We start from the raw sequence: 24,513 nt of genomic DNA, 5'->3' as shown, positions 1-24,513 counted from the left end.
TTGGAATGAAAATTGATTGTTCTGGAGACCTGAAGAAGCTGGCCAGTTTTGTGTGTACCGGTTGAAGAGCAAGCGTCCTTTGAGGAGAGGCCACAGCGTAGCACTGAAGACGTGGAGAGATCTAGGGACAGAGGCAGGCAGTGCCCTGGAGGTGAAGAAGACAGACAGACAGACAGCAAATACCATGTCTGCTAGGAAAGCAGTTGAAACTGGGTCTACCTTAACAGTTGCAAGCACAGGACTGTTGTGTGTGCTTCGATGCTTCCCTGGTGCTGTTCTTCCTGTGTAGGTTAGCTCTCAAGTCTTGTATTTAAAGCTGAAAAAGAAATCAGTCAACATTTTCCAAAGTCAGTCACTTTGGAAAGGGGAAGAATATGGCTTCTATTCATAAGTACCTGACCTGAGAGACATTTTTGAAAAGGTGCTTAGCATCCGTGCTCAGAAAAGCAGGTGCCTTTGAGATGGAGCCAGTATGCCCTCCAGAGCTTAGTACACAGTTGGGAATGTTTTGATCACCTGTATTTGGCAAATAGATGTCTGGGGGTGGTTTGGGGGGATTTCTTTTGGGTTTTTTGTTTGTTTTTAGAAAAATAAGTTGTTAAATGATACAAATATGACTTCATTATTTTACTTTTCCTTATTTAACTTGGGGATTATTGTGTATATTATAAAACTCAGCAGCAGTTAGAAAGAAGCTAAGATCTTTTTTTGTTTTGTTTTTTTCCTCTTTAAATTTGACAGTGTGTGGTTAATACGGTATCGCAGATAGAAGAAATAGATACAGAAGTGGTTGTTAAGTAAGTATACAGCCAGATTTTTTTTTGGTGGTGGGTGGGGATAGGAGATGGATGTGTTTTTAGCATAGATAAATTTACCATTCTAATTTGTGCTTAAATTTCCCTATAACTAAGGATTATCCTTTTCTTTCACCCTAAGCCCGTGCTTCTGTCTGCCTCTTCGAGAATGTTGTCTATTCCCCTTCTCATTCAGATCCTAATGTTACCTTAAATGAAACCTACCTTTCAAATAACTACGCAAATTCTGTGCATCTCATGGCATGAAGCATAAACTACTGTGTTTAGGCATAGATCACTTTACTACTTGAAAGCATTCCCTATTGTCATAATCTGGGATTTTATATTAAAACGTGTCAGTAGTTTCAGTACCTCCTGCATGAGCAAGAACAGGATCTATCCAGAGAGGAGACCACACAACTTCAGCCCTGGAAATGGTCCGGCGGGAGCCTCACAAAGCCCAGCAAAGGAAAATGCCAAGTTCTATGTCTCTGGGAAGGAGCAGCCCCCCTGCAAAGAGGAGAGGCAGGAGCTGGCTGGCTTCAGAGCAGCTTTGCAGGGCAGGACCAGGGGTTCCCTGGTGGAGAACTGGTTGGGCATGGACCGGCAGTGTGTCCTGGCAGCTGCAGCCTGGGCCACGTTAGCACAGCCAGCAGGCTGAGGAGCAAGAAAGACATTAAGATTGAGCAGGGGCCACTGTCTCGGCTGCGGGGTTGAAGCGTGGAGTATAGGAGGAGCAACCAAGGGAGCTGGGTCCCCTTCCATCCTGGGGAGGGGAAAACTCAGGGGAGAGCTGCCCACAGCTACCCCATGGGAGGGTTATAGCAGAGCTGTAGATGGAGCCAGGCTCCTCTCAGAGGTGTGCGGGGGAAGGACGAGAGGCAACGGGCACAAGGTGAAACGTTAGTTGAAACTTCCGTAAAGTGTGTTCCCTGTGGGGATGGTCAAACACTGGAACAGGGGCCCAGAGGAGCTGTGAGATCTCTGTCCTGGGCCATAGTCAAGCCTTGACTGGGCAGGGCCCAGAGCCACCCGCTGCGGTTGGGCATGCGTTGAGCAGGGGTTCAACAAGGCACCTTCAGAGGTCCTAGCTCCAGCGGCCCCTGCCAACTTTTGTTTTTCTGTAGCTCTATGATTCATTTGGCTCAGCAAAGTGTTACCCCAAGATAGTAAAACCAGACCAGCTGGTAATGGAAAGTGAGTGGCAGAATCTGCATGGGATTCATACCCAGATTGGGAAAAGACTGGACACAGGGTCATTTTTAAACATTGGTTATTTGGTCAACATTGGAGAATGTTTACTATTCTGCTACTGGGTCCTAACTGTGTATTACAGGGTTTAACTTTTGTTCTGTGAATGACTTTTCTGCCCTTTGCCACAAACAGCTGGCTTGCACTTTAATAGCAGAAGTGGTCTCATGGCAATGCAACAAAATGGGCTTAATAACGTGGCTTTTGTAACACTTGCAAAATATTTTCATTTAATTCTTTTTGTAATGTTCTTTTTCCCCACGTGATTTGTGAAAAAGTTATTAACCCCCCTCCCTGGTTGGTAACACATACTTATCACAGGGAAAAAAACTAAATGACAAATGTGGGGCTTTATTTTTTTTTTACTATGATCTGGTTTTATATACCTTCTTCCCCATTTCACTTGCATACATTGTGTTGATCGTGACTGTTGTTCAGGTGATGTCTGTTGTTCTGCCAGATAAAAGTCTACACAGTTTTCCTTATATTTATAATCACATTTAAAGCATGCTTTTTTTTTTCTTTATGTGCCAGTAGGCATCATGGCCAGTAAACACTTGCTGTTTACTGAATACTGCTCTTTTTTTAGGCTTGCAGACCAGATGAGGATGATGAATTTTCCTCAGTGGTTTGATTTACTGAAGAATATTTTTTCTAAGTTTACCATCTTCCTCAAGAGAATAAAGGTAAGACATTCATCTACCAAGGACTCCACGTAGTTCAGACATGAAAGTTACTTTCCATTTGAAGTCTTAAGGTGTTGGTTTTGCTTATAGAGTTCAAACTTTTGATTGAAAGAAGGATATGTGAATATTGGCACCCAGAGCAAAAATGATTAGTGCTAACAAAGAGAGCAGTGGGAAGGAGATAATACCTCTTGTTGCGTGATTACATCCATTTCAGGCTGCTAGGGATTAGGACAGAACTTTTTGTATGTGTTAGATTGCTCCAAATGAGGTTTCTTTCCCCATTCTCAGAAACATCTGATATTGGCTACTGTCAGACGGATGGGTCTGCCTCTGAATGCTAATTACACAATAGAAAATAAAGCCAGGGTATAGTTTAATTTTGTGGGTAAAAGAAAATCTCTTTCTAGCATAAGCTTCTGGTACAGGGTTTTGTTTTTTTGTTTTGTTGTTGTTGTTGTTGTTGTTGTTATTTTTTGTAATAAAAGTTGTATTTGATTCTAGGCGACGTTAAATACTATCCGTACCGTGGTTTTCTTGGTTCTAGACAAGAACCAAAAAACCAGAGACCTGGAGGACACCTTACAAAAGAACTCTGCTAAGGACAGTACGGTGGACACAGAAGTGGCTTACCTGACTCACGAAGGCATGTTTATAAGCGATGCGTTCAGCGAAGGGGACCTCCCGCCTGTAGCAGCTGACACTACCTCTCAAAGAAACACTTCCCCAAACAGTGAGCCCTGTAGCAGCGATTCGGTCTCTGAACCAGAGTGCACTACCGATTCCTCATCCAGCAAGGAGCAAACGTCGTCTTCTGTTACTCCAGGGGGAGTAGAGATGATGTAAGTAAATACCCTGCCTGTCTCCACTTTGCAACATGTCAGAAACAAGGTGTTAGGGGCAAGCAGTCGTTTCTGATGATACAGTACAAAAGCTATTTTGAAGGAATGGGCTTTTCTAGGGAAGCGAAGTGCAGTGGCTCTCTACCATTGAACCTAGAGGCTGCCATCAGATTGCACTGCCCCCGGCTCTCCTTTGTTTTGTTTGCCTTGTTTTCACCTCGATGCGTAGCGGCATGGGGACTGATTATGTCCCTTCTCACAGAAAAGAGCCCCTTCTCCATCTGTTCTGCTGGGGAGCTCACTTCTGTAGAGAGCAGGAGAGATGCAAGTTGAGCCTACTTGAAAGACAGATTGTTTGTCATGCCTTTAGCAGGCAGAAGCATCTCTGTTCCCTGTCCATGTTCCCTATGGCTATTTTGTGCTGGGTTTTTTTAAGCTGGCTTCATGGAATACACCTTGATAAATTCTAGAGAAAAAAATCTGCTGTTCATTGTCAACTATTTGACTTGCATGGTTAAAAAAAAATCCATCCCAGTGGTTTGGTAACATAAGTGGTGCTGCCCTGTGGTGCTCCAGGCTCCAGAGTTGTAACCTTTCTGGCATCCTTTTATGCATACCTTATTTATGGCTGGAAATTAGAGCTACCTTTTCAAAAGAACCAAGCGTAGTGTGTGTGGGACTCAGGCATGAAGCCCTTCAAAAGCCAGCATGTCTAGATGCAAAGTTCTGTGAAGCAAAATTGAAGTACCGCTTGTTACCCTGCTGAGAGATGGAAGATAGCAAGTGGCCTGCTCACTCTAGTTGATTGGTACTCCGGAGTCTATACTTGTGTCTTTAAGCAACTGCCAATTTTGATAGAGACCTTCCTCCTCAAATCACAATGCTGAAGGAGATAGATTTAAAATAAGTATGCTGTGCAGAAAACAAATTCAAGCCTCTTTATGACCAAACATCCACCGTACACTGGAAAAGCGCAGTGTGAAGAGAAGCCCAGGGTTACACTGAGGAGCAGGGAAGATGAAAGGATCCAAACTGGTCTGGAGCTCTTTGCCAAGTTTGCTAAAAACGTACCGCTCAGCTATAGCTGTCAAGCAATAAAGTTGTTTCTGAGGTTGGTTGATAACTTTGTTCTAAAACGAACTTGCTGCATCCCTCTTCTGGTTTTCTTTGCACCTCTGCTCTGTGTTAAAAGGAGGCTAATAAAATTACACAGGTAAAACTGTATTAGCCCAGTCACTGCTCTGTAGCATCCCAGCTTTTCTCTCTCTCCTTTCATACTGTCAGTCCCTTGAGCAGCCACACTGGACCAAAAGATTGGTATATTAACTAATCGTGTGAATGGCAGAGCTGGGCTATGGGCTAGCCTCAAAACAGTACACAAATCACAAAAGGTTTTTTAAAAAGCACCAACGTAGAAGCTTGGAGTCTAAAGAGCTAATGGAATGACAGTCTATAGATTAAGGTGCTGGGGAGTGCAGGCCTTACGCTTGCATTGGAAGAAAAATGCAGTGTTTTACCTGCCGTACACTTGTGATGCTCAAGGGTTACAGGAGCTGGGTAAATTTTAGCTCAGTAAATGTTAATATTTATTGTATTTGTAATGGCTATATTGTGGATTTTTTTTAGACCATTAATAGCAAGTAGAATGTGGATTCAATGTGGAAGTGCAGTTACGCATTTCCTTGTTACAGGGACTGACATGACATTGACAGCAGCTTAGAAGATGCTGTCTGTACAAAGTGACTTTGGTGATTAACTGGCTGTCTGCATTTGACAGTTGCTGTGAGGCTCTTTCCTCCTTCAGCCTGTGAGCAGAAATACTGGGGTTTTTTTATAAATTGATGTTCAACCAACTGGTTCTGTCATTTGTAGGATCAGTGATGACATGAAGCTGACTGACCTGGAACTGGTCAGGCTGGCAAACAATATTCAAGAGTTACTTTATAATGCCTCCGATATCTGCCATGATCGTTCAGTCAAGTTCCTCATGGCAAGAGCAAAGGTAAGGAGCTTGGATCAGACTGCTGTTGGTGTCTCATCCTTAATGAGAATTTACTCCCAAGTTACTGATTTAACGAGTGAGAGTTCTGAAATTATATTCTCAGTTAAGTAACTGTTCCTGCGGCCACAGGCACTTGATGTTAATGTGCAGAGCACACAAGCATTAACATACCATGTCATTGTAAGGCAGTGTGGGTTTCTGCTACTTCTTTTTTTTTTTTTTTAATATTCTGACTTGCTGTATTTGAAGCTCTGTGCAGAGAATGCATATCTATGACAAAGTAGCTGCTTGCGCTGCAATTTGCCATCTCTGTCCCATGTAAGGTTAAGTAATGTCCCTCTTAAAATACTAGTAGCCCTCAGACATGCTGACTAGTTATTTCTTGGCACCTCTGAATTTTTGTGGTGCTATGTCTCCTTACGACGGTTTCCTTTGCATACAGGATGGCTTCCTAGAGAAGCTGAATTCCAATGAGTTTGTTGCTCTTTCTCGCTTGATGGAAGGCTTTATCTTAGATACCGAGCAGATCTGCGGCAGGAAAAGTATGTCCTTGCGAGGAGCGCTTCAGAGTCAAGCCAATAGATTTGTGAATAGATTCCATGAGGAGAGGAAGACGAAACTAAGGTATTCTCTGGGTAGAAGGTCTTTGTTTTTATTACATGAATAATTTTTTCAGTCATATGCCAGGCAAACGCAGTCTCCTGTTGCCTAGAGCACTAGTAAGCCAGTTGCACGTCAGAGCAGGGGTTGAAAAAACTGTGTTGAAACCCAATTATTTTCAATTGGTTTAGACTTTCACTGTTTTCATAACTTAATTTCTTCAAACTGGATTGTTCTACAGTTACCTAAATAAGGATGGTAATAGCTACAGGAAGTACTCAAGACTGACATTGAAGGGCAGGATTGCTTTGTCTCGGGGGTTAAGTAACTTCAGGATAATTTACTTCCAACTGTTACTTAAAAAAAACAAAACCAAAAACAAAAAACAAAACCAAAACAAACCCACAAAACAAAACAAACAAAGAAACAAAAAACCAAACCCAAACAAAGAAAAACAAATGCAAAACCAGGAAAAAAAAAAAAAAACAACCCCAAACCAAAAAACCTCCATCAAAAACAATTTTAAAAACCCCAAACCACTTGGGGAACTTCCTTCCCAGTAACATACATCAAGTCTTTTTGCTCTCATCCATCAAAAGCTCTTAAAATTCCAGTATTTACACATTACTTACTTCAGTGGCAGTGATCTCATTAAGGATCCTTATTGCCTAGCGTAGATTGAATAAACAAATTGTGAGAACTCTAGGCCAACGTCGTGTTTTTTCTGGTTTGCTCCCACTGATTGTTGGGCACCTCTTTCCCATGAAGGTGAGTAACATAACATTTCGGGCCACTGGCTTTTTTTTTAAAAAATTACTGTAGTTTTGATTCCATGGCATTACAGGCCGGAGAAGTGTCAAGATAAGGCATTTAATTTTCTCAGCCTCCTCTCTTTTGTGTTTATAACTAGTCTACTTTTGGACAATGAGCGCTGGAAGCAAGCTGAAGTTCCTGCTGAGTTTCAGGATCTTGTTGATTCCGTGTCAGATGGCAGAATTTCTCTCCCTGAAAAAAAAACAGCAGGTGTGTATCTTGCAGTCCTGTTAACTGAATTTATTTTCAGCAAATGCTGCTATTGAATGCTGATGGACATATTCCAGTGTCATTCTTCATCGGTATTTGCTCACTGTCTTCTGGGGGGATCAGAAAGAAGTTGCTGTCCTTTGCCCTTCCTTTGCCCTTCCTTTGCCCTTCCTTTGCCCTTCCTTTGCCCTTCCTTTGCCCTTCCTTTGCCCTTCCTTTGCCCTTCCTTTGCCCTTCCTTTGCCCTTCCTTTGCCCTTCCTTTGCCCTTCCTTTGCCCTTCCTTTGCCCTTCCTTTGCCCTTCCTTTGCCCTTCCTTTGCCCTTCCTTTGCCCTTCCTTTGCCCTTCCTTTGCCCTTCCTTTGCCCTTCCTTTGCCCTTCCTTTGCCCTTCCTTTGCCCTTCCTTTGCCCTTCCTTTGCCCTTCCTTTGCCCTTCCTTTGCCCTTCCTTTGCCCTTCCTTTGCCCTTCCTTTGCCCTTCCTTTGCCCTTCCTTTGCCCTTCCTTTGCCCTTCCTTTGCCCTTCCTTTGCCCTTCCTTTGCCCTTCCTTTGCCCTTCCTTTGCCCTTCCTTTGCCCTTCCTTTGCCCTTCCTTTGCCCTTCCTTTGCCTGTTGCTGGTGTTGAAGCTTCTTGTGCTGACCTTTTTAAAAGATTAATTATTTGTTTTTTGAAATACATTTAAGTGTTAGCACAGGGAGGGAGTTACTTTTTTACACAAGTATTCCCAGCGTAAAGGCTTTCAGTCTTTGCACAAACTCAGTCTTTCCCCAGAACATACCACTAAAGTGTTTCAGGGGACTGAGGAGCGTGTGTGTGTGTGTGTGTTCAGCCCTCCGTGTGTTACACAAAGTTTGCTCCTTCCCACTACTTCATCTGCCAGTTGCTCAAATGAAAGGCAGCGTGCTATGTGGCTGCTCATGGAAGTGAAAACATGTACGTTCAATTATTCACCTTGCCACAGAAACCTCATTTGACCTCAGACAAGTCACTTTTTTCTCCTTGCGCCCCGTTTCCCCGTGTGCAGAATGGGAATGCATGATGCATTCTTACCCTGTGGGGATACTCATCCCATATGGCAGTGATGAATGTGTGTGAGCAGCTAGAAGATGACGACAACGCACACGGAGGGGAAGAAAATGGCGAGAGATGAGAAAGAAAAAAAAATACAGTAATGTCGTGGTGGAGAAACCCCGAACCCCCAAAAGGAATATAGCAGATACAGAGAGCATATTAGGCAATAATCACTCCAATTATGGAAGACGACACCAAAACCATTGCTCTTAAAATAGCTCTTGCAGCTTTCCTTCAAGAAGATGGGAAACTGGTGGCATCAAATTTAGCGTGAAAAACTGCATCAGTAAGATCTTCTACTGTGAAGCCTGAGGAAGAAGTGGTTTGAAGATAAAATATTAATATATCCAGCAAATCATTTGAGAATGTGTAGTAGGAAGCCTAGTGACTTTTTCTGGTTTTCTTCTATTTGTAACCTGTTGTATTTGATGTTTCGAAGTCCACGATGACTGTGGGACTTTGGGGGGTTTTTGCTCTAAAGTCCCAGCAGATAATAAAGTAACTTTACAGGTCATAATAATTACGATGGGCGACCAACTATATAATAAATCCTATATAATGAAATAATAAAAGATAGCAGTGCTCCAAAGATTGATTGTGGTTTTTCTGAGCCTTAGCAAGCGAACACTAGATTTTTAGGAACTAGCATTTTTTGTACTTGTTTTTACTTTGACTCATCCCTTTTCCTTTCTTGCTAAAATGTCTAGCTACGGAAGAAAGAAAGCCAGCTGAATTCCTTATTGTTGAAGGACAAAAATATGCAACAGTTGGGTAAGATGCACTCTTTTCTCTTAGCAGTGGGTTAGTTGGCAAGAACTTTTGAGTAGAACTGTGATGAATACTAACAGCTTTAGCAATACTATTTAAATAAAAAACACCTCTCCTTCTACAGACTAGTTTCTGTTTAGTTTGCAAACGGTTATAAAACACGGCAAGCTCTTCTGTACATTAAAATGCTGTTTCTTCTCTAAATGACTAGGCTGAAATTTATGGTTTCATTTGAATATGGTTTTTTTCCCAGTTATATAAAGAAAACACATAGTCATGAAAATACAGGTTGGTCTTCATAGCACATTGTTGTTATTTCTTGCAATATAGATTATCTCTGGCAAAATCACAGAATAGTTTGGGCTGGAAGCGACCTTTAAAGGTCATCTAGTCCAACCCCCCTGCAATGACCAGGGACATAATCTTCAACTAGGTCAGGTTGCTCAGAGCCCCGTCCAACCTGACCCTGAATGTTTCCAGGGATGGGGCATCCACCACCTCTCTGGGCAGCCCGGGCCAGTGTTTTACCACCCTCATCGTAAAGAATTTCTTGCTTATATCTAGTCTGAAACTACCCTCCTTTAGTTTAAAACCATTATCCCTTGCCCTGCTGCAACAGACCCTGCTAAAAAGTCTGTCCCCATCTTTCTTACAAGCCCCCTTTAAGTACTGAAAGGCCACAATAAGGTCTCCCCGGAGCCTTCTCTTCTCTGGGCTAAACCACCCCAAAATACATGAGTCCACTACAAAATGATTGCTTATCTGATTTGGAACGAGAAATAAGATATGGGCTATCTCAGAAGCTGCATACACTATTTCTTGGTATCCCGATTGCTTTGGATTGGAAAGTAGTTCCTTAAAGCTGGTTATCTCAAAGACATTTTAAAATGTATGATACTCACATACTTCTTTCATTTAAAAGCATGCTGTGCTTCCAAAGACTGTGAGGCTTGAGCATTAAATATGCATGGGAGTATTTCTGAGGAGGGAGTAAAACCTGGAAGATCTCACTCCCCAGAGTCCTAACGTCAATTTACCCCAAACTTAAAAGTTCCGATTTACATAATGTCTTTCACCAGCTGTCATTTTATGAGTTGCTTCATGATGATGCATCACAGTTCAATTAGAAACAGAAGCTGATGGCTCAGAACTTCTCTGCCATCCAACTGATACCACTGCAAAAGAGCATTTCAGGTCGAGTAGGAGCATTTGAACATGCTTTAAAGGATAAAATTTACTTGATAGATGATGTCTGTTATCTAAGGTAGATAATCCATCTCTGCTCATTAGAAATTTGTTAAGTTTAGCTCTGCGAAGCAATTGTCAGCTTCATGGTGGTGTGTTACTTGTTTCAGTTCTACACCCTTTTACATACAGTTTCACTGTATTTAATCAAATAAAATGTGACCATGAAAAAAAGCCTAGATGTTCCCCGGAAATTCTCCAGGTGTTTATTTTCATCTTTCTGCACTCTACTGCCTAAAGGAAGAAGAGATCTAACTTTCTGAAATGTTAGAATATCTACTCTGAACATTGGATCTTGCCTTAGTTTTCCTGTCTTCTGTGCATTTGAGTTCACAGGAGCATACCTGCTCTTTGTGGAGTCATTTTAGTTCTAGCCGATAGCTCCCAAATTCTCAAGTGCCTCCTGATTTCAGGGGAAATTACAGGTGTTGAGTATCGTTGAATATTTGGTGCTGTTTCTTCACAGATGCCTTCTCTGTTTGTAACTTCTTAGCATTCATTACATCCTTTTCAGTGGTGGTGGTTGTCTACATTCTGTGGATTTCTATACTTGCTCAAGGTTGGCCAGAATTACACAGTAGTGTAAGAAAGAAAGAAGCTTTGGACTTTTTTTGTCCTCTGTCAACATCCACATGGAGACTTCCAGTCCCACAGTAGCTTTTCTGGAGATTAAAAAGTTACACTGGTGAACCTCAGAGACTTTCTCTCATATGTTAAGTTCTTTTTCCACGTGCCACCCTGTGGAATGGGTTGGCTTTAAAGCCATCTTTATGGATATCTTCTTTTATGTTTTACTTCAACTCAGTTAGTGGGTTTATTTAATGCTATAAACTCTAGCATTAGGTAGCTTTCTGTCAACAGAACTGGCCTGTGTTTGATTTTTCATCATCTGTGCGCTGAGATGACATATTTGGCTGTTTCCTCTCTTGCAGGACAGTATTGCTGTTAATAAGAATAATTCTTGAGTACTGCCAGTGTGTGGATAACATTCCTTCCATCACCACTGACATGCTTACCCGCCTGTCTGATTTACTGAAGGTATGACTCCAGCTGTACCGGCTGTGCTGATCAGGGGTATTCAGGGTGGGAGAACATGTCTTACTCTCTGTAATGCTTCATGAGTTTTTATGATTTTATATAAATGATTGTTGAGAAATGACTGCATTTGTTACTGTGCCATAAAGTAGCCTGTTAAGCTAAGGGCATTAAAGATGTAATTTGTTGTGTGAATTAACTTCAGGAAGGCTGTCTTTCCTCTCGTTCACCTGGAATATTGGGAATCCCATCTAGTAGTGTTTGTCATAGCTGCCTGTCCTTCAGGTTGGGTGTAGGATTGATGCTGCTGCAGAAAAAGCAGTTTGATCCCAGATGCCACAGAGACATATCTATATTCAGGAAGGAAACGAGTCCCTGGGTTTTTATAAGTCAGCAGAGGTATAGGCAGTTGAAGCATGAAAAATGGTATGGGATGAAGCTCCTGTTGTAAAATGTGAAGGTAATGAAAGACCAGGACCTTTTTGTCATTTATTTCTCACTAGAGAAGAGGAAAGCTGATCAAGCATGGGTACTGCGAGGTAATACAAGTAAACAGTAGTGAAAGCACATGAACATACCTTAAAACTGCGCGTGTGTGCGGGTGTATATGTATATAAGCTTCAAAGCCTAGCAGTTAATTTATTTCCAGGTTTTCACTTGTCTTTGCCCACAAAGGTTGTGTCATGTATTAGAGTTTTGAACATAAGCATAATCGATAAAAGATGAACAGATTCTAGTCTCCAAAAGTAATTCTGTATTCTCCAAAAATATTGTACGTGAGGTAGGGATGGGGGAGGGGAAACACACCCTAGGAGACAGACCTTTAAGTAACCTTCCTGTTGCTAGTTCTTATCTGAATAACCAGATGCAGGAATGTTCCTCCCTGCAGTCATCATTCAGATGCATCCACAAACCTCCCCCCTTGAAAGCACTGTCTGGGGCAAATCAGTCAGCCTGGGATAGGGGATGCCCTTCTTCACCTCTCGTTCTGCAGCTGCTGCCTCACTCAAGTCTTGCAGCACCCTTTCGCAGGCAGGCAGAATAGCAACAGCTGCCTCAAGCTTGGCCAGGTTTGCATCTCCGTGTTACTCCTCTCCCCCAACCATATCTTGTCTAGCTCTGTCATTTGTGTGTTACTCCTTTGTAGTCAAATGTCATGTGCTGCTGTGTTGCTGCTGTATTTCCAATCTGGCAGCAAGTTGTCATCGCTTGGAGAGATGACAGGAACAGCTAGCAAAAACAAAAGCTTATTTATTACACTTCGAACAAAATAAGAGCTGCTCAAGGTGTCCTTGCAGGTCACTGCTTTTTGTTTGTCAGCTGTCAGAGCTAGCAAGCTTTGGAGGTAGCACGAGCTAGTCTTTATTGTGATGGAAACTGCAAAGTGTTCCCAGGTAATGAAATTCCAGGCTGTTTTGACCTGTGGCTGCAACCAGAGTGAAATGACACCTGTGTATGGACAAAAACACGGTCATAATTACTGGAGTTGTTGCAGGCAAGCGAAGGCTTGCAGCCACGGTGCTGGAATACAGAAGTGCTTTCCTCCAGGCAGTCACAAGGAGGGGGTATTGCTCTTTTTGATGTTTCAGGCATGCTGCTTCCTTGTTGCTGTGTCTGGAACAGGCCATCCAGTAACTGAGTAATATCCACCAAAGGCAAGGGGAGAGTACAAGTGTTATAGAGCGTGGTTTTTTGCCATGCAGTCAATGAGTTGGCGCTAAACTGAGCTACATTCCTCAGAGAAGCTTTGGCTGTGTAGGATTTATCTGTCTGGCTTGGTGTATCTACTTCTGAAGTCCACCAGGAGGCATAAGAAAAGGTCTTGCTTTTCAGAAAGAGGAGGAGGAGATGAAGGGAATGTCAGGCAGTTTCTGACCCTGACTTCTGTCTGAGAGCAGAGGAGATTATGCCTCTCCCAGATCAGGTGCCACACGTAGCTCAGGTTCAGTTGTGGCACTAGGTCTGGGTCACTTTTCTAGCCCCAGATACACCAACCTGGCAGCCCAGAGTGGGTATGCGGGGTTCATGGTGTATCCTCTGTGGTCCTGAGTTTTGTGACTGACTACAGACAATAACCAGGAAAATTGTTTCCTCTTTTTACTCACGGAGGGTTTGATATTCTGGGTTTCTTCTCGCATTATCGTGAAGCAAGACCTGTGAAGCAGGATGGTGGCCCCCCAGAAAAGGAGCTCTGTGTGAGGGAAATTCTCTGTTGCAGGCACAAGCTGCAGGGCGACCTTGTCACAATTTCTTGTGACTCCTTCTTCTGGTGCATAAGAAAGGGCCAGCTCTCTGTAGGTTTTGTCTCCCAATTTCCACCCCAGTGTCAACAGGACAGTTCTGTTAAAACATGAACCCTGAGGTGGCTTCTGCTCTCCATTCAGTGCAGGAATCGGGGAATTGGGGACAGCAGTGCTGGCTCCTCCATCTCTACTGCATCACCCAAGCCAGTCTAGAACATCTGATGTCTTAAGCTGGGAGATGGAGCAGAATTCCAAAATAAAACAGGATATGCTAACAGGAACTGTCCTACCATCCAGAGACATTGCTGGCCTGTGTGTGTTTAATGATAACTTCTTTTCTTCTGGAACTAAGTTAGGAAGATCAAGTCATGAGTTGTCCACTATACCTGGAATTCTTACAGGCTTGGTTTTTGATGTGGCTTAGCATCTTCTGTGTATCATATCTTAGTCTTGGTATTTTATAGTGTTACACAGATTCAGCCACCTCAGCAGCTGTGAGTTTCAGTGCTTTCAGGTTTTTTTAACATCAGCAGTGGGGAAGGTCTAGAGCCAGAGGAGAAACCTGGCCTTTTGATATTTTCCGCTCTGATACTACTCTTGTCTACTTGACTTGGCAAAACTAGTGAGATCCTTACCCTTCACTCCAGCCAAGGTCCTGGCTTGAGAAAAGTACATTTTATAGATTTTTCGTGCAAAGCTGTCCTTGCGTATGGCTTTCAGTTAAGGCTGATCACAGCTTGGCTGCAGCAAGTCTGACCTGCTGCTTTTCTTTAACACCGAGAGAAGCCTCACCCAAAGGTCTCAGAGAGAAACAGAAATTAGTCCCTGAATTGAAATCACTGAGTAGCTGACCGTGTTCTTATTAGCAGTATTTCTACTTCCCTTTGCTGGAAACAGTGCCTTGAGTGCTTTAGCATAAGCTGAGTCAAAAAGTACTGTGGGCCAGTGACTGCTATGGTAAACTCTGGTACTGACCTTAATAATCTATCTAGTCTTGCAAAAATCTGTTGGTATTTCTAAACTGTGGTTATATGTAGTTGTTAAAAAGTCAGCATGCATTTTCACTCTCTTTTTCTTACAGTATTTCAACTCTAGAAGTTGCCAACTAGTGCTTGGAGCTGGTGCGTTGCAAGTCGTTGGTTTGAAAACGATCACTACAAAAAACCTAGGTATGGATTTCTACATGTAAAATCTCAAACCTTGTTCTTCTGCCTGTTAAAAAAACAAACAAACAAACAAAAACACAAAAAAACCCAAAACAACCAACCAAACAAACAAAAAAAAACCAACCACAAAAAACCCCCAAACTTTTATGATAACGTATGTTTATGTTGTGGTGCTGTGCATGGAACGCAGAGGATGATAAGACCTTGCTGGTTAGGGGGTAAAACATGTATATAAATTGTCTAATTAAGGGCTGCACTAAAATTCATCAAATTCCTTTGCTGTCTGATGGATCACTTTAAGTATAAAGCTTTGCTGTGTTACGTGAAGGAAGCGTAAGAACAAATATACAGGCTGGCACGTTTTCCGTGAAAGTGTTTTGACTGCAGGAAGGTGTGGTCACTTTTTTGGTGGTGATTTTGGCAGGTTTGGGAGCTGCTTTAGTGTTCAGATCTTGAGACTGGAGTTACACAGGTGGAGGAATGCAGCCAAACCCTTGTCTCCCGGTGCATTTCGCTGAGCTGTGCTGTCCCATCTGCCCCGTGGTGCTGTTTGCTGTAACCCCCCGTGTCCCCGTACAGCTCCCGCGGGTTACAACCGCGTGTCAGTAACGCACGGAATGATTTCTGTGGGTGGCTCAGAGTGGAATAGTTAGTCTTTATGTGGCTGAATGTCCCAGCGCAGTCAGGTAACTTAGGGCTCTTTGTGTGCTGAATCCAAACTATGATTTGGGCTTTAGAGTTTCTCATGTTTAGTGTGCAGCTATTTAGCTGAATTGCCAGCCCCAAGTTACCCATCTGGACTGCTTTAGCTGCTCTGAAATGCTGGGGGGGAACTAGGTGCCCAGTTCCACGCTACAGAAAAGTCTTGACGTGCTGCTCGAGACCCCCGGTTTTAAACTTCCCTCCTGAAATTAAGAGCCTTTGGTCGATGGGTTGAGGCAGAGTGTTTGAACTTGCAGTTCCCATGTCTCGGGGTGTCCTGATCGCCAGTCTGCATTCCCCTTTTTAAAAGGGAATAGCTTGAGGAAGAAAGGTTTGAGAGGCTTCCCCCCCGAGGGGCCTGTAGTGTTGGAGCAGCCACAACTGAGCAGAGGAAATCTGGGTCGGGTCTTTGCTCCAGACGACTTGGCCGATGTGGTGACCACGCGGGCCCCACCGTGTGTCCTGCTGCAGGCTCAGGTCCCCTCGGACCCGGGAGGAGCTGGGTTTGGGGGATCCCCCCGGCGCTGCGGCGTGGAGGCTCCTCGCAGCTCAGGGTATGTACACCTCCTGCAGAAGAAACATCGATGCCTTGAGAATGTGGCTGCCGAGGTTAGGTAGCTGATGAGTCAGGGCTTTTGAGGTCTCTCTGATGTCTGTGTGTGCTCAGGGCTCAAAATGTCAAGCAGACACATAAAGCCTCTTGTAAAATTAACCCATCTCTTACATAGCTGGGTGTGGATAGCCAGGTACTAGTCTGGCATCTTCACTGGGTGGGGTTTCCCAGTGGAAACAAATGTTTACCTCTCTTTTTTTTTTTTTCTTGTTTTAAAAGCATGTTAATGCATCACATCTGTTGTTTATGTCAGAGGACATACAGACTGTACAAAGTGACTTTTCCTGTGCAATAATTAAGTTATTTTTCTTTCCCTCTCTCGCTTCTGGCTTTACAGCCCTTTCTTCACGTTGCCTCCAGCTAATAGTACACTACATTCCTATCATCAGGGCTCATTTTGAAGCTCGACTGCAGCCAAAGCAGTTTAGCATGCTCAGGCATTTTGACCACATTACTAAGGTAATTCTTTTGGCGTTTCCAAATTAAATGCAAAGTTCTGCTTTTCAACTGTGCTCTGAAGAATATGAATGCCATTAAATAGTAAATAAAACTTGCTTTCTTCCATTACAGGATTATCACGACCACATAGCTGAAATTTCAGCAAAGCTCGTTGCCATAATGGATAGCTTATTTGACAAGCTATTATCCAAGGTAATGATTTATGGAAATAATTATACATTTTCTAAATTGCAGTTGGAGGTCTTGCTGTATACAGTGTCCAGATACTTCAAATGGAGTCTTAAACTTTCCTAATCAGGACTTGTTCAAACTTCTTTAAACTTGATGAACACAGAGCTCTGTGCTGTACTTGTGGATGTGTTTTGTCTTAACGTTTGCCACCTGGGTGTCATTCAGCTTCACCACCCCCCCCCCAAAAAAAAAAAAAAATTTCTTGTTTACTCCTTCAGCAGTACCAGAAATGTTTGGGCTGGCACAGATGCTCCGGTGTTTAGAAACTGAAGTGCTCTCCAACCCTCAGCAGTTTTATCCACTGACAGCTCTTGTTTGCAGTCAGGCTGAGCCAGTTCCCATTTCCTGCTCTTCCCCGGTGCCTCTTTGGAGCTGGGGAGCGTGTCATTTCCTGCAGCTGAGGAAACAGCAAAAAACTGCTGAGGAGGAAGAGTTTTTGGAGGGGAAGGACCAGCCTGTCTATTGGGGGTTGCAGGCCTGGGGATTAGAGGTCTGCGTTTAGCCGTTTTTGCTGCGTAGCTGTGCAGTGTTAATAGTTGTCCCGTGAAGTGCTTTTGGGGGTTTTTGAACACTCATGAGTGGAATGGGTTGGTCCTGGCCTGGATCCACTCACTGACTCACCCCAAAGGTGGAATATACAGACAGTGACTGCACCAAGAGGGGACCTCCTGCGCCCACAGAGCCGATAGATAAAGCACATGGCCTTTTAAAGCTTAGTGTTTTGCTTTGGATCTTATGCTTTTTTTTTTTTTAAAAAAAAAAAAGCTGTTCCACGAGAGATAACCTGGGCCAACCTCTTCCTTGTAGGGGCTCCGAGAAGCAAAGCATCTCCCTGCAGGAGCACAGGTTGGGGACAGGCTGATGCGGGCTGCAGTGAGGCAGCTGTAACAGGCGGCATTTCTGCCTTCCTTGCTGTTTCTATTGTTTTATTGCTTATTTTATGTTGTGCTTTTTCTTTTCATCTATGTCTTTGGGCTATCAAATAGCCTTACCTAAACTTAAGGGGGGGGGGGGGAAAGGCAAAGCGTTTAAATTAGGATTCCCTGCCCCCTGTTGTGTTTACACTTTTAAAAACATGTTTATGCCCTTTTCTAAAGATCCAAATAGTAGTCTGCTGCTTTTGGGGGGGTTTTTGTGCCCCACCCCCCCAAAGAAATAGCTGTTCTATGAAGTAACATGGCTTTTAGGTCACTTTACCTGTTGAAAATAAAAGACAAATGCAAGAATTTGGATTATTGATGCTAAACAAGTTAGCCCACAGCAAACCAGTAACACAGTTTATGTTCTTGATGGTCATTAGTAAGTACCCAACCCTTACTGTCCTTCCACCTTTGCAGTCCGTTCTCCCCTCGCGAGCTGGCACGAGACATAAGCTGAGAGTGTTCTTGTCTTTTAGAGCTCTTAGAGGCTTGAGTGAGAGTGCCTGCCTCACGTGAACGCAACCCACAGAGTACAGGACAAAAGGAGACCATGTGTCTATTTGCTTCTGTTCCTAACATACCCCACAATTTGGCTCATCTTCTTCTGAAATAACGAAATCTTGGCCCTGAAGGCTGTGAATAACATAAAACCAGGAAATCTGCAAATGGGCACGTCCGTGCAGCTGTGTCAGTGCGTTCTTTGTTTTACACGTTTTTGTGAGAGTCCCAAATATTTCAGCGGTCGCCCGCTTTAAAGCGTGCAAACCTGAGTGAGTAAGCGAGCAAGTTCCGTAGCAGTGCGTGCCCAGCGCGCTTCAGACGCGAACGTGGCGTGGCCTGGAAGCCTGCTTTGGAGGAGCCAGACAGCTTGGGGTCCCCGTAGGTGAGGAGTTGACCTGGCACTTGGGTAACGCGGGCGAGTTCCTTTTTGCGTTCCCAGGCTGGGCTTCCCGCCGGGAGGCTGCTCGGCGAGGCCTCGCCCCCCAGCACGGACAGTTCCCAGCACCTGGCCGTTACCTGCGGCAGGGGGATAAACCAGGAATTAGTGGTATTGAAGGCCTATAATTAACAAGTGAAAAAGGCGTGGGTTTTTAAAAAGGGATAAATGTTCATGGGGAAAAAAAAAAAAAAAAAATCCAGTGCAAGTTGTCAGCTTCTCTGGGAGCTCGCTGCCTTGTGACTCTTTGGACAGAAGAGAAGTAAATTTTTTTGTCTGATCCCTCGTGGTATCACATGCTGTTGACCTTAGCTGAAGATAAAAATGGCCAGCACCTTGCAGGGCTGGAGCTCATGCTTATTTCTGGTGCTGTTGCTTTTCCCCCATCGTGATGAAGAGTTGGATTTGTCTGTAGTCGTGTCAGAGCCGTTGCGGCAGCTTGACAGTTCCATTTGGCTTTACAACATCCTGGTAAATTGTAAATCATTTGTTGGCCAACTCTCATGCCTCGAGGCACATTTCTGTACACCGTGCAGTTGTCCCACGCAGGGAGCAGGGCTCCTGGAGCAGTAAGCACCATTTTCCTGCTACTTCACTTGTCAAAATCAGGTCACGGGTTCAGCTTTCCATCAAGGCTTTCTCAAAACTCCCCATTTCTTTTTTTCCCCGCACACTCAGGCGAGCTTTGTTCTCTTTCACAGTTCAGGCTAGAATGAGAGAGGGCGTCTCCTCCGATGTGTTTGTAAATAATTTAGTTGGACTGATTCACCACTGAATTGTGGAAGGCTCTGTGGGGAAGTATCACCCTACCAACGGCGACCTACCGGTGGTGAGCCCAGGCCTGTGCTAGCACAGCCTCTCCACCAGGAACTGAAGAGCTGGCTTCACTGTTCCGGGGACAGTTTTTCAAAGTGCTTCCAAAATCGCATTCAGATCTTCCCTATCCAGGCTGGGGACGTAAGAATTTTGCTCCCTTTGTAGCAAATCTCTTGCCGTCTGTCTGGTGGTTTCCAGTATCTTGTTTCTTGGATTTCAGCCACTGGGAGAAAGGATGTTCTCTGCTCTGTTTTCCAAGGCATTACTGCAGTGTTCTTGTGGGGTTTTTTTGTTGTTGTTGTTTTTTTTTATGGCCAATATTGAGTTTTCAGGAGCTTCCATTTCTTGATGCTTTCCTTCCCTTGTTTCTTCAGAAATTTGGATGTACGTAATCTTCGAGAAGTAGTTTTCTCATGAGGGGCTTACTCCTCAGAGGTAGAATTGCTTGTCTGTGGTTGACTGGTACAGATCTGCAGGATAGGGCCAGCTAGCATCTGTGTAGCTGGCACGGCGATGGTTCTCTCTGCGTCTGTAATTCACAGGGTGATGGAAACCAACAACAAGCAACGAGCAAAGAGAAGCAATTCAAACTAAGAAAAGCGGAATAGATCAAGTTGAGAAACCCTCAGGCTTCATACTGCTTTGAATGTTACTGTTTGCTTGTAAGGCAAGAAGTGCTGAAAGATTGTATGATGGGAGTCCTTGGCTGAATCAGATACGGCCAGCAACCATTTTCATTCGTGAGATGCTAAGTGAACCTTGATTCACGATGGCATTAGCAACGCGGGGCTTCAGGTGGCTGTTGGAAACTCTCCTAGATAAACAGATTGAAAGCAGTAGAGAGGAGTAACTGGTTGTGGTTTTATTTTCAGTATGAAGTGAAAGCTCCTGTTCCTTCAGCATGCTTCAGGAATATCTGCAAGCAAATGGCAAAGATGCATGAAGCTATATATGATCTCCTTCCTGAGGAGCAAACTCAGGTGAATGTTATTTTTGAGACCCATGTAACACCTCCCTTGCAAATGCACACGGACTTGGTAGCAAGAGAAACTTCGGCTTTCTCTAAGCGGGGCGGGGGGGGGGGATCTTTTTAGAGTCTTTGTGAAACCCACACGTTAAAGGGGTTGGCAGCAGTCATGCAGACAGCACGGTCTGAACCGGAGTAAGTGTTTGGGTGTGCAGGGAGAACGCCCAGACACGCAAAAAGAACTGACTGATTCCAGCACTCTGAGCTGCGTTTTAATGTCTAGAGAGGCGAATCTTCGATTCGGGAATTAGCGCTGAAATTCTACACAAATGGCAACACTTTGGGTTTTGAGTACAGCACTTTTAGGGAATTCTTTTGTAACACTGCTCAAACTGAGTGGCTTCTGAAGATCCCTAAATGCATTATGCAGCCAAACTGTACCAGATGTGCTTTTTCAGTATTTTGCTGCACTTTGCCACTGCAGAGTTGTTAAGTCTAAGGATAGGAAGGACTTACCCCGTCAGTGAATATGCTAAGTTGTGGTTTCTCTTTTGCACTAAATTAAATGGTCTCTTCAAACGCTTTTTCACCCTTTCTCTTGGGGGGGGGGGGGGGGGGGCGTGAAAAAAAAACAAACAACTTTAAGTGGTTATAGTACAGGAAGGAGCTTTATTGCCTTCTAGCCTTAATTACACGTTGCTGGATGCTTCAGACATGGGGGCAGAAAAATTCACGCTCCAAAAAACGTGTCCTCTGAGTGCAACATGTAACGAATAAATGAGGGTGTATACTGCCCTGTGTGTTATAAATTGTATATGGCCAGAAAGATCGGGAGCCCGAAGGACTGGCAGAACAGAAAATCCCAATAATTGCAAAAAGGAAACCGAAGGTTAGTGATTTAAGGTGCTCACAGCGTGTTTCCTTGCCGTAGGCAGCGGTGCGAGCACGGGGGTGGCTCCTAACTCTGGTTCTGTGGTTTCTTCTAGATGTTGTTTTTACGAATTAACGCAAGCTACAAACTTCACCTGAAGAGGCAGCTGGCCCACCTCAATGTAGTCAACGACGGAGGACCTCTCAACGGGTACGTTTGGGCGAGGCTTTGTCTTCTGCAAGACAGTTGTGATTGCCGAACGCGGCCCCGCTCTGGGCTGTCGTGTGCCCCATTTGGGGCTTGCTTAGAGGAAACGACAGGACTCGTGCCTTTCCATAGTGACTAGGCATGCAGTCGGCTCGGTAATGGAGTGGGAGATGGGCAATGTCCTGCTGGTGGAAGCCTGCTGCAGGTTTCCTCAGCCTGTGAGTTGCTTTTTCTCCTGTTGTGTGACAGTTGGGTCCGCGAGAACCGCGTGATTCATGAAAGCAGTTGTGAAATGTGGATGATGACTCACGGCGTTAGCGAAGTAAAAATAGGAAAAAGTGGTTATTTCGTCTGTGCGACGGGCAGCTTCTACGCAGAAATTGTTTTTACAGCAGAGCTTGATTTGAAACAGAGATTATGCTCCTAGAGCTTTTCCCCTTTCCTGCTCCAGCCCAAGGCTCTGTCACCGGGAGGGGATGGCCGGCCGTGCCTGGCGGCCCGCACCTCCCCGGGGAGCGGCCGGCCTCTCGCAGGCTGAATCCTGGTCTAAGTCTTATTGTCCCCTGAAACCGGTGGGCTTTATAATTGTTCTCAATGACCCGGGGGGGTTTACCTGCAGTGTAGTCGAGGTGAAATTCAGTCAGCCTACCCCCCTGCAAGAAAACTCGGTCTTAGGTTGAAGAAGCCAGAGAAGGAAGTTTCTAAATGCTCCAAATGTTGCTGGAATGAAGAAGGGTTTTGTTCCCGTCCAGTTTGTTCTTACTTGTCCTGCTTAAACTTATTCATCCTCGTCCTCTGTGAAAGTGTGCATCTGAAATGATCTTCTGTACTTGCGGTGTATTTGCAAGATAAACATCCACTCGCATTTGCTGCCTACCAAGGTATTTGTAAGCCAGCAACCCCGGGGAGGCCGCAGCAGCCCTAGCTGAGGCGAGAGCACCCGGGGCGCGGCCAGGAGCGTTTCACACTCGGGTCTGCGGGCCCCGGGCAGCGCGCTGTGCTGTCTTCAGCCCGCTCTTCTGGCTTCGTCTGGGGCTCGCGGTTGGACGGCCTAAACGGATCCCTTTTGGATAGGAGGGTGTGGGGCAGGTGTCCCCGGTGACGTACTGGTGCTGGATTTCCCAGCAGAGTCCTCCTTGCTGTCAGAAGGGTCTCGGCTGCGGCTGGGAAACGGCGCTGGCCTGGGGCTCCTTCTTTCATGGCAGCAGTTGCCACTTCAGAACGCGGCTCTCCGGGAGCGCGTCGTCGGGGCTGCTGGAGAAGGGAAACATCAAACGCTGGAATTCACTTGCTGCTGTTCCTGCGATCCTCACCGACCTAGTTTTTAACACGCTTCCCTGATCCTCGTCCTATTTTAAACTGCTCGTTTCTGTGGTAATCGTAAAAATCCAGGTCTGTGAGTCCTGGTTAATTTTTTACTATGCAAATACAACTTTCTTGCCTACATCTTGCTGCTTTCTAACTGGAAACACCACGATCATGTTTCTGTCGTCCCCCAATACGCTTCAACAATGCACGAGGGATTTTAACTCTCTGTAAACCGCTACCAACAGCGTGAGGGTTTTGTTGCTTTTAGGTTTACCTTCTAAGATACAGAAGCTAATGTTGCAGTAATTAATCAGTGCAACAGAATCAGGGGTTTGAGTCGAGATAAGCCTGGGGTCACAGCAAGAGAATTCCAAACCCGGCTGAGTTTTCTGAACTCGTCATTTGACCTCCCTTCCCTGTAACCAGTTTTACACCTAGCAGTGATCCCGTCCGGTCACTGCTTGTCAAACCAGCCGCCGCCGTAGAGTTGGGTTTGGAACTGGTAATTTAAAACATCTAATCCAGGCCGCGTGTTCGAACCGCGCGCTGCTGTCACCGTGTGCCCAAGCCAGGAACAAACCCGGCTGGAATTTCTGAATGCCCCCGGTGGGTTTGGTAGGTTCAGATGCTAATCTTGTTCTGTTGTTTTAACTGCAGCCTGGTTACTTCAGATGTAGCTTTTTACACTGGAAACCTTCAAGCCCTGAAAGGCCTTAATGACTTAGACCTGAACATGGCCGAAATCTGGGAGCAGAAGAGGTGATGATCCCCACTGGGAGCAGCCGCTTGGCTCTGCCGACAGACCGACTTTCTTCTAAGCAGCCTGACGACTGGGAGGTGAATACTCGAGTCCCAGAAAGGACGCTGTGGCTGGCGGGGGAAGCTAGACTCAGAGTGAGCTGCAGGGAGTGATCTTTTCTGTGTCCTTCAGCACGAAACAAGCGATCAGCTGTCTGTGCAATGTTTTCTCATTCTCTCTGGAAACAGACTCAGGTTTCTTTGGACCAAATCCAAAAGAACACATAGCTGTAACACAGCTGTAGTTGTCTAGAATGCTCTGTATATCTTTATATTAAAAAGATGCTTTGCATTTCTTCTAGTGCAATGAAATTCACATGGTGTCCCACCTTATTTAATGATGGTACAATATAAAAATCTTGCAGTTGGAACTCTGTAGAAAATGTTTTTCTCTATGAAACTATGCTGTTCTAAAATTTATTTTTTTACAGAACTTTATATAAATAAATGTCTTTTGATTGCTCGCATAGGAATTCAGATTTGTTAGGGAGCAGTCCTGGTTCAGGGGCTTTCTGGCAGCTGGGCTCTGAGCTGCCACCTCCAGACGGGGGGTTTAACCAGGCGGCAGCTCACCGCAGCCGTTACCTACTGCTGGGAGCTGCCGAGGTAACGGAGAGCTGCTGGGGGAAGGGGAAGGTAAGAAAAAGGCTGAGCTCCCCGGAGCTGGGCCCTTTCAGGACTTTGCCAACAGCTCCACCCTTTTAAAGACACCAAGGTGGGGGGGGGTGTAGTGGGGGACAGAGGAGGACACAGAAAACAGGGCGGGAAGAACTTTCCAAGTTTTTAGGCTGCTCGTAAAAACGCTGCACCGGTAAGGAAGGTGCAAGTGAAATGTATTTATTGACGAGTTTTTAATACTACCTTTTAAGACTGGATGATGCTGCCAGAACTACTAAGTAAAAGTGCCTGTGTATTTCACCTCACACCTCGTTACCTAAGCAGAGTCCCAGTGCCTAACCC

The 24,513-nt window shown here is 44.7% G+C and overlaps 1 protein-coding gene across 5 annotated transcripts in view; it reads left to right on the top strand.

Moving 5' to 3' along the window:
• The window catches only part of VPS54 (VPS54 subunit of GARP complex), a 54,336-nt gene extending 30,467 nt beyond the window's left edge, over positions 1-23,869 (top strand). For all 5 annotated transcript variants that reach the window (XM_042795590.1, XM_042795591.1, XM_033006564.2 and 2 more), the window contains 14 exons: positions 742-797; positions 2,635-2,731; positions 3,236-3,573; positions 5,446-5,575; positions 6,018-6,199; positions 7,086-7,198; positions 8,975-9,038; positions 11,213-11,318; positions 14,640-14,727; positions 16,377-16,498; positions 16,610-16,690; positions 20,275-20,382; positions 21,356-21,450; positions 23,413-23,869. In XM_042795590.1, coding sequence (XP_042651524.1) covers positions 742-797; positions 2,635-2,731; positions 3,236-3,573; positions 5,446-5,575; positions 6,018-6,199; positions 7,086-7,198; positions 8,975-9,038; positions 11,213-11,318; positions 14,640-14,727; positions 16,377-16,498; positions 16,610-16,690; positions 20,275-20,382; positions 21,356-21,450; positions 23,413-23,518 — 1,686 coding nt within the window. In that variant the 3' untranslated portion in view covers positions 23,519-23,869. The remainder of the gene's footprint in view (positions 1-741; positions 798-2,634; positions 2,732-3,235; positions 3,574-5,445; positions 5,576-6,017; positions 6,200-7,085; positions 7,199-8,974; positions 9,039-11,212; positions 11,319-14,639; positions 14,728-16,376; positions 16,499-16,609; positions 16,691-20,274; positions 20,383-21,355; positions 21,451-23,412) is intronic.
• Positions 23,870-24,513: the final 644 nt, after the last annotated feature.

This window comes from Tyto alba, unplaced genomic scaffold, assembly GCF_018691265.1.
Source record: "Tyto alba isolate M040663 unplaced genomic scaffold, T.alba_DEE_v4.0 Super-Scaffold_22, whole genome shotgun sequence".
NCBI lineage: Eukaryota > Metazoa > Chordata > Aves > Strigiformes > Tytonidae > Tyto > Tyto alba.
The sequence above is the reverse complement of the archived record's forward strand: the minus strand, read 5'-3'. Positions and strand labels throughout refer to the sequence as shown.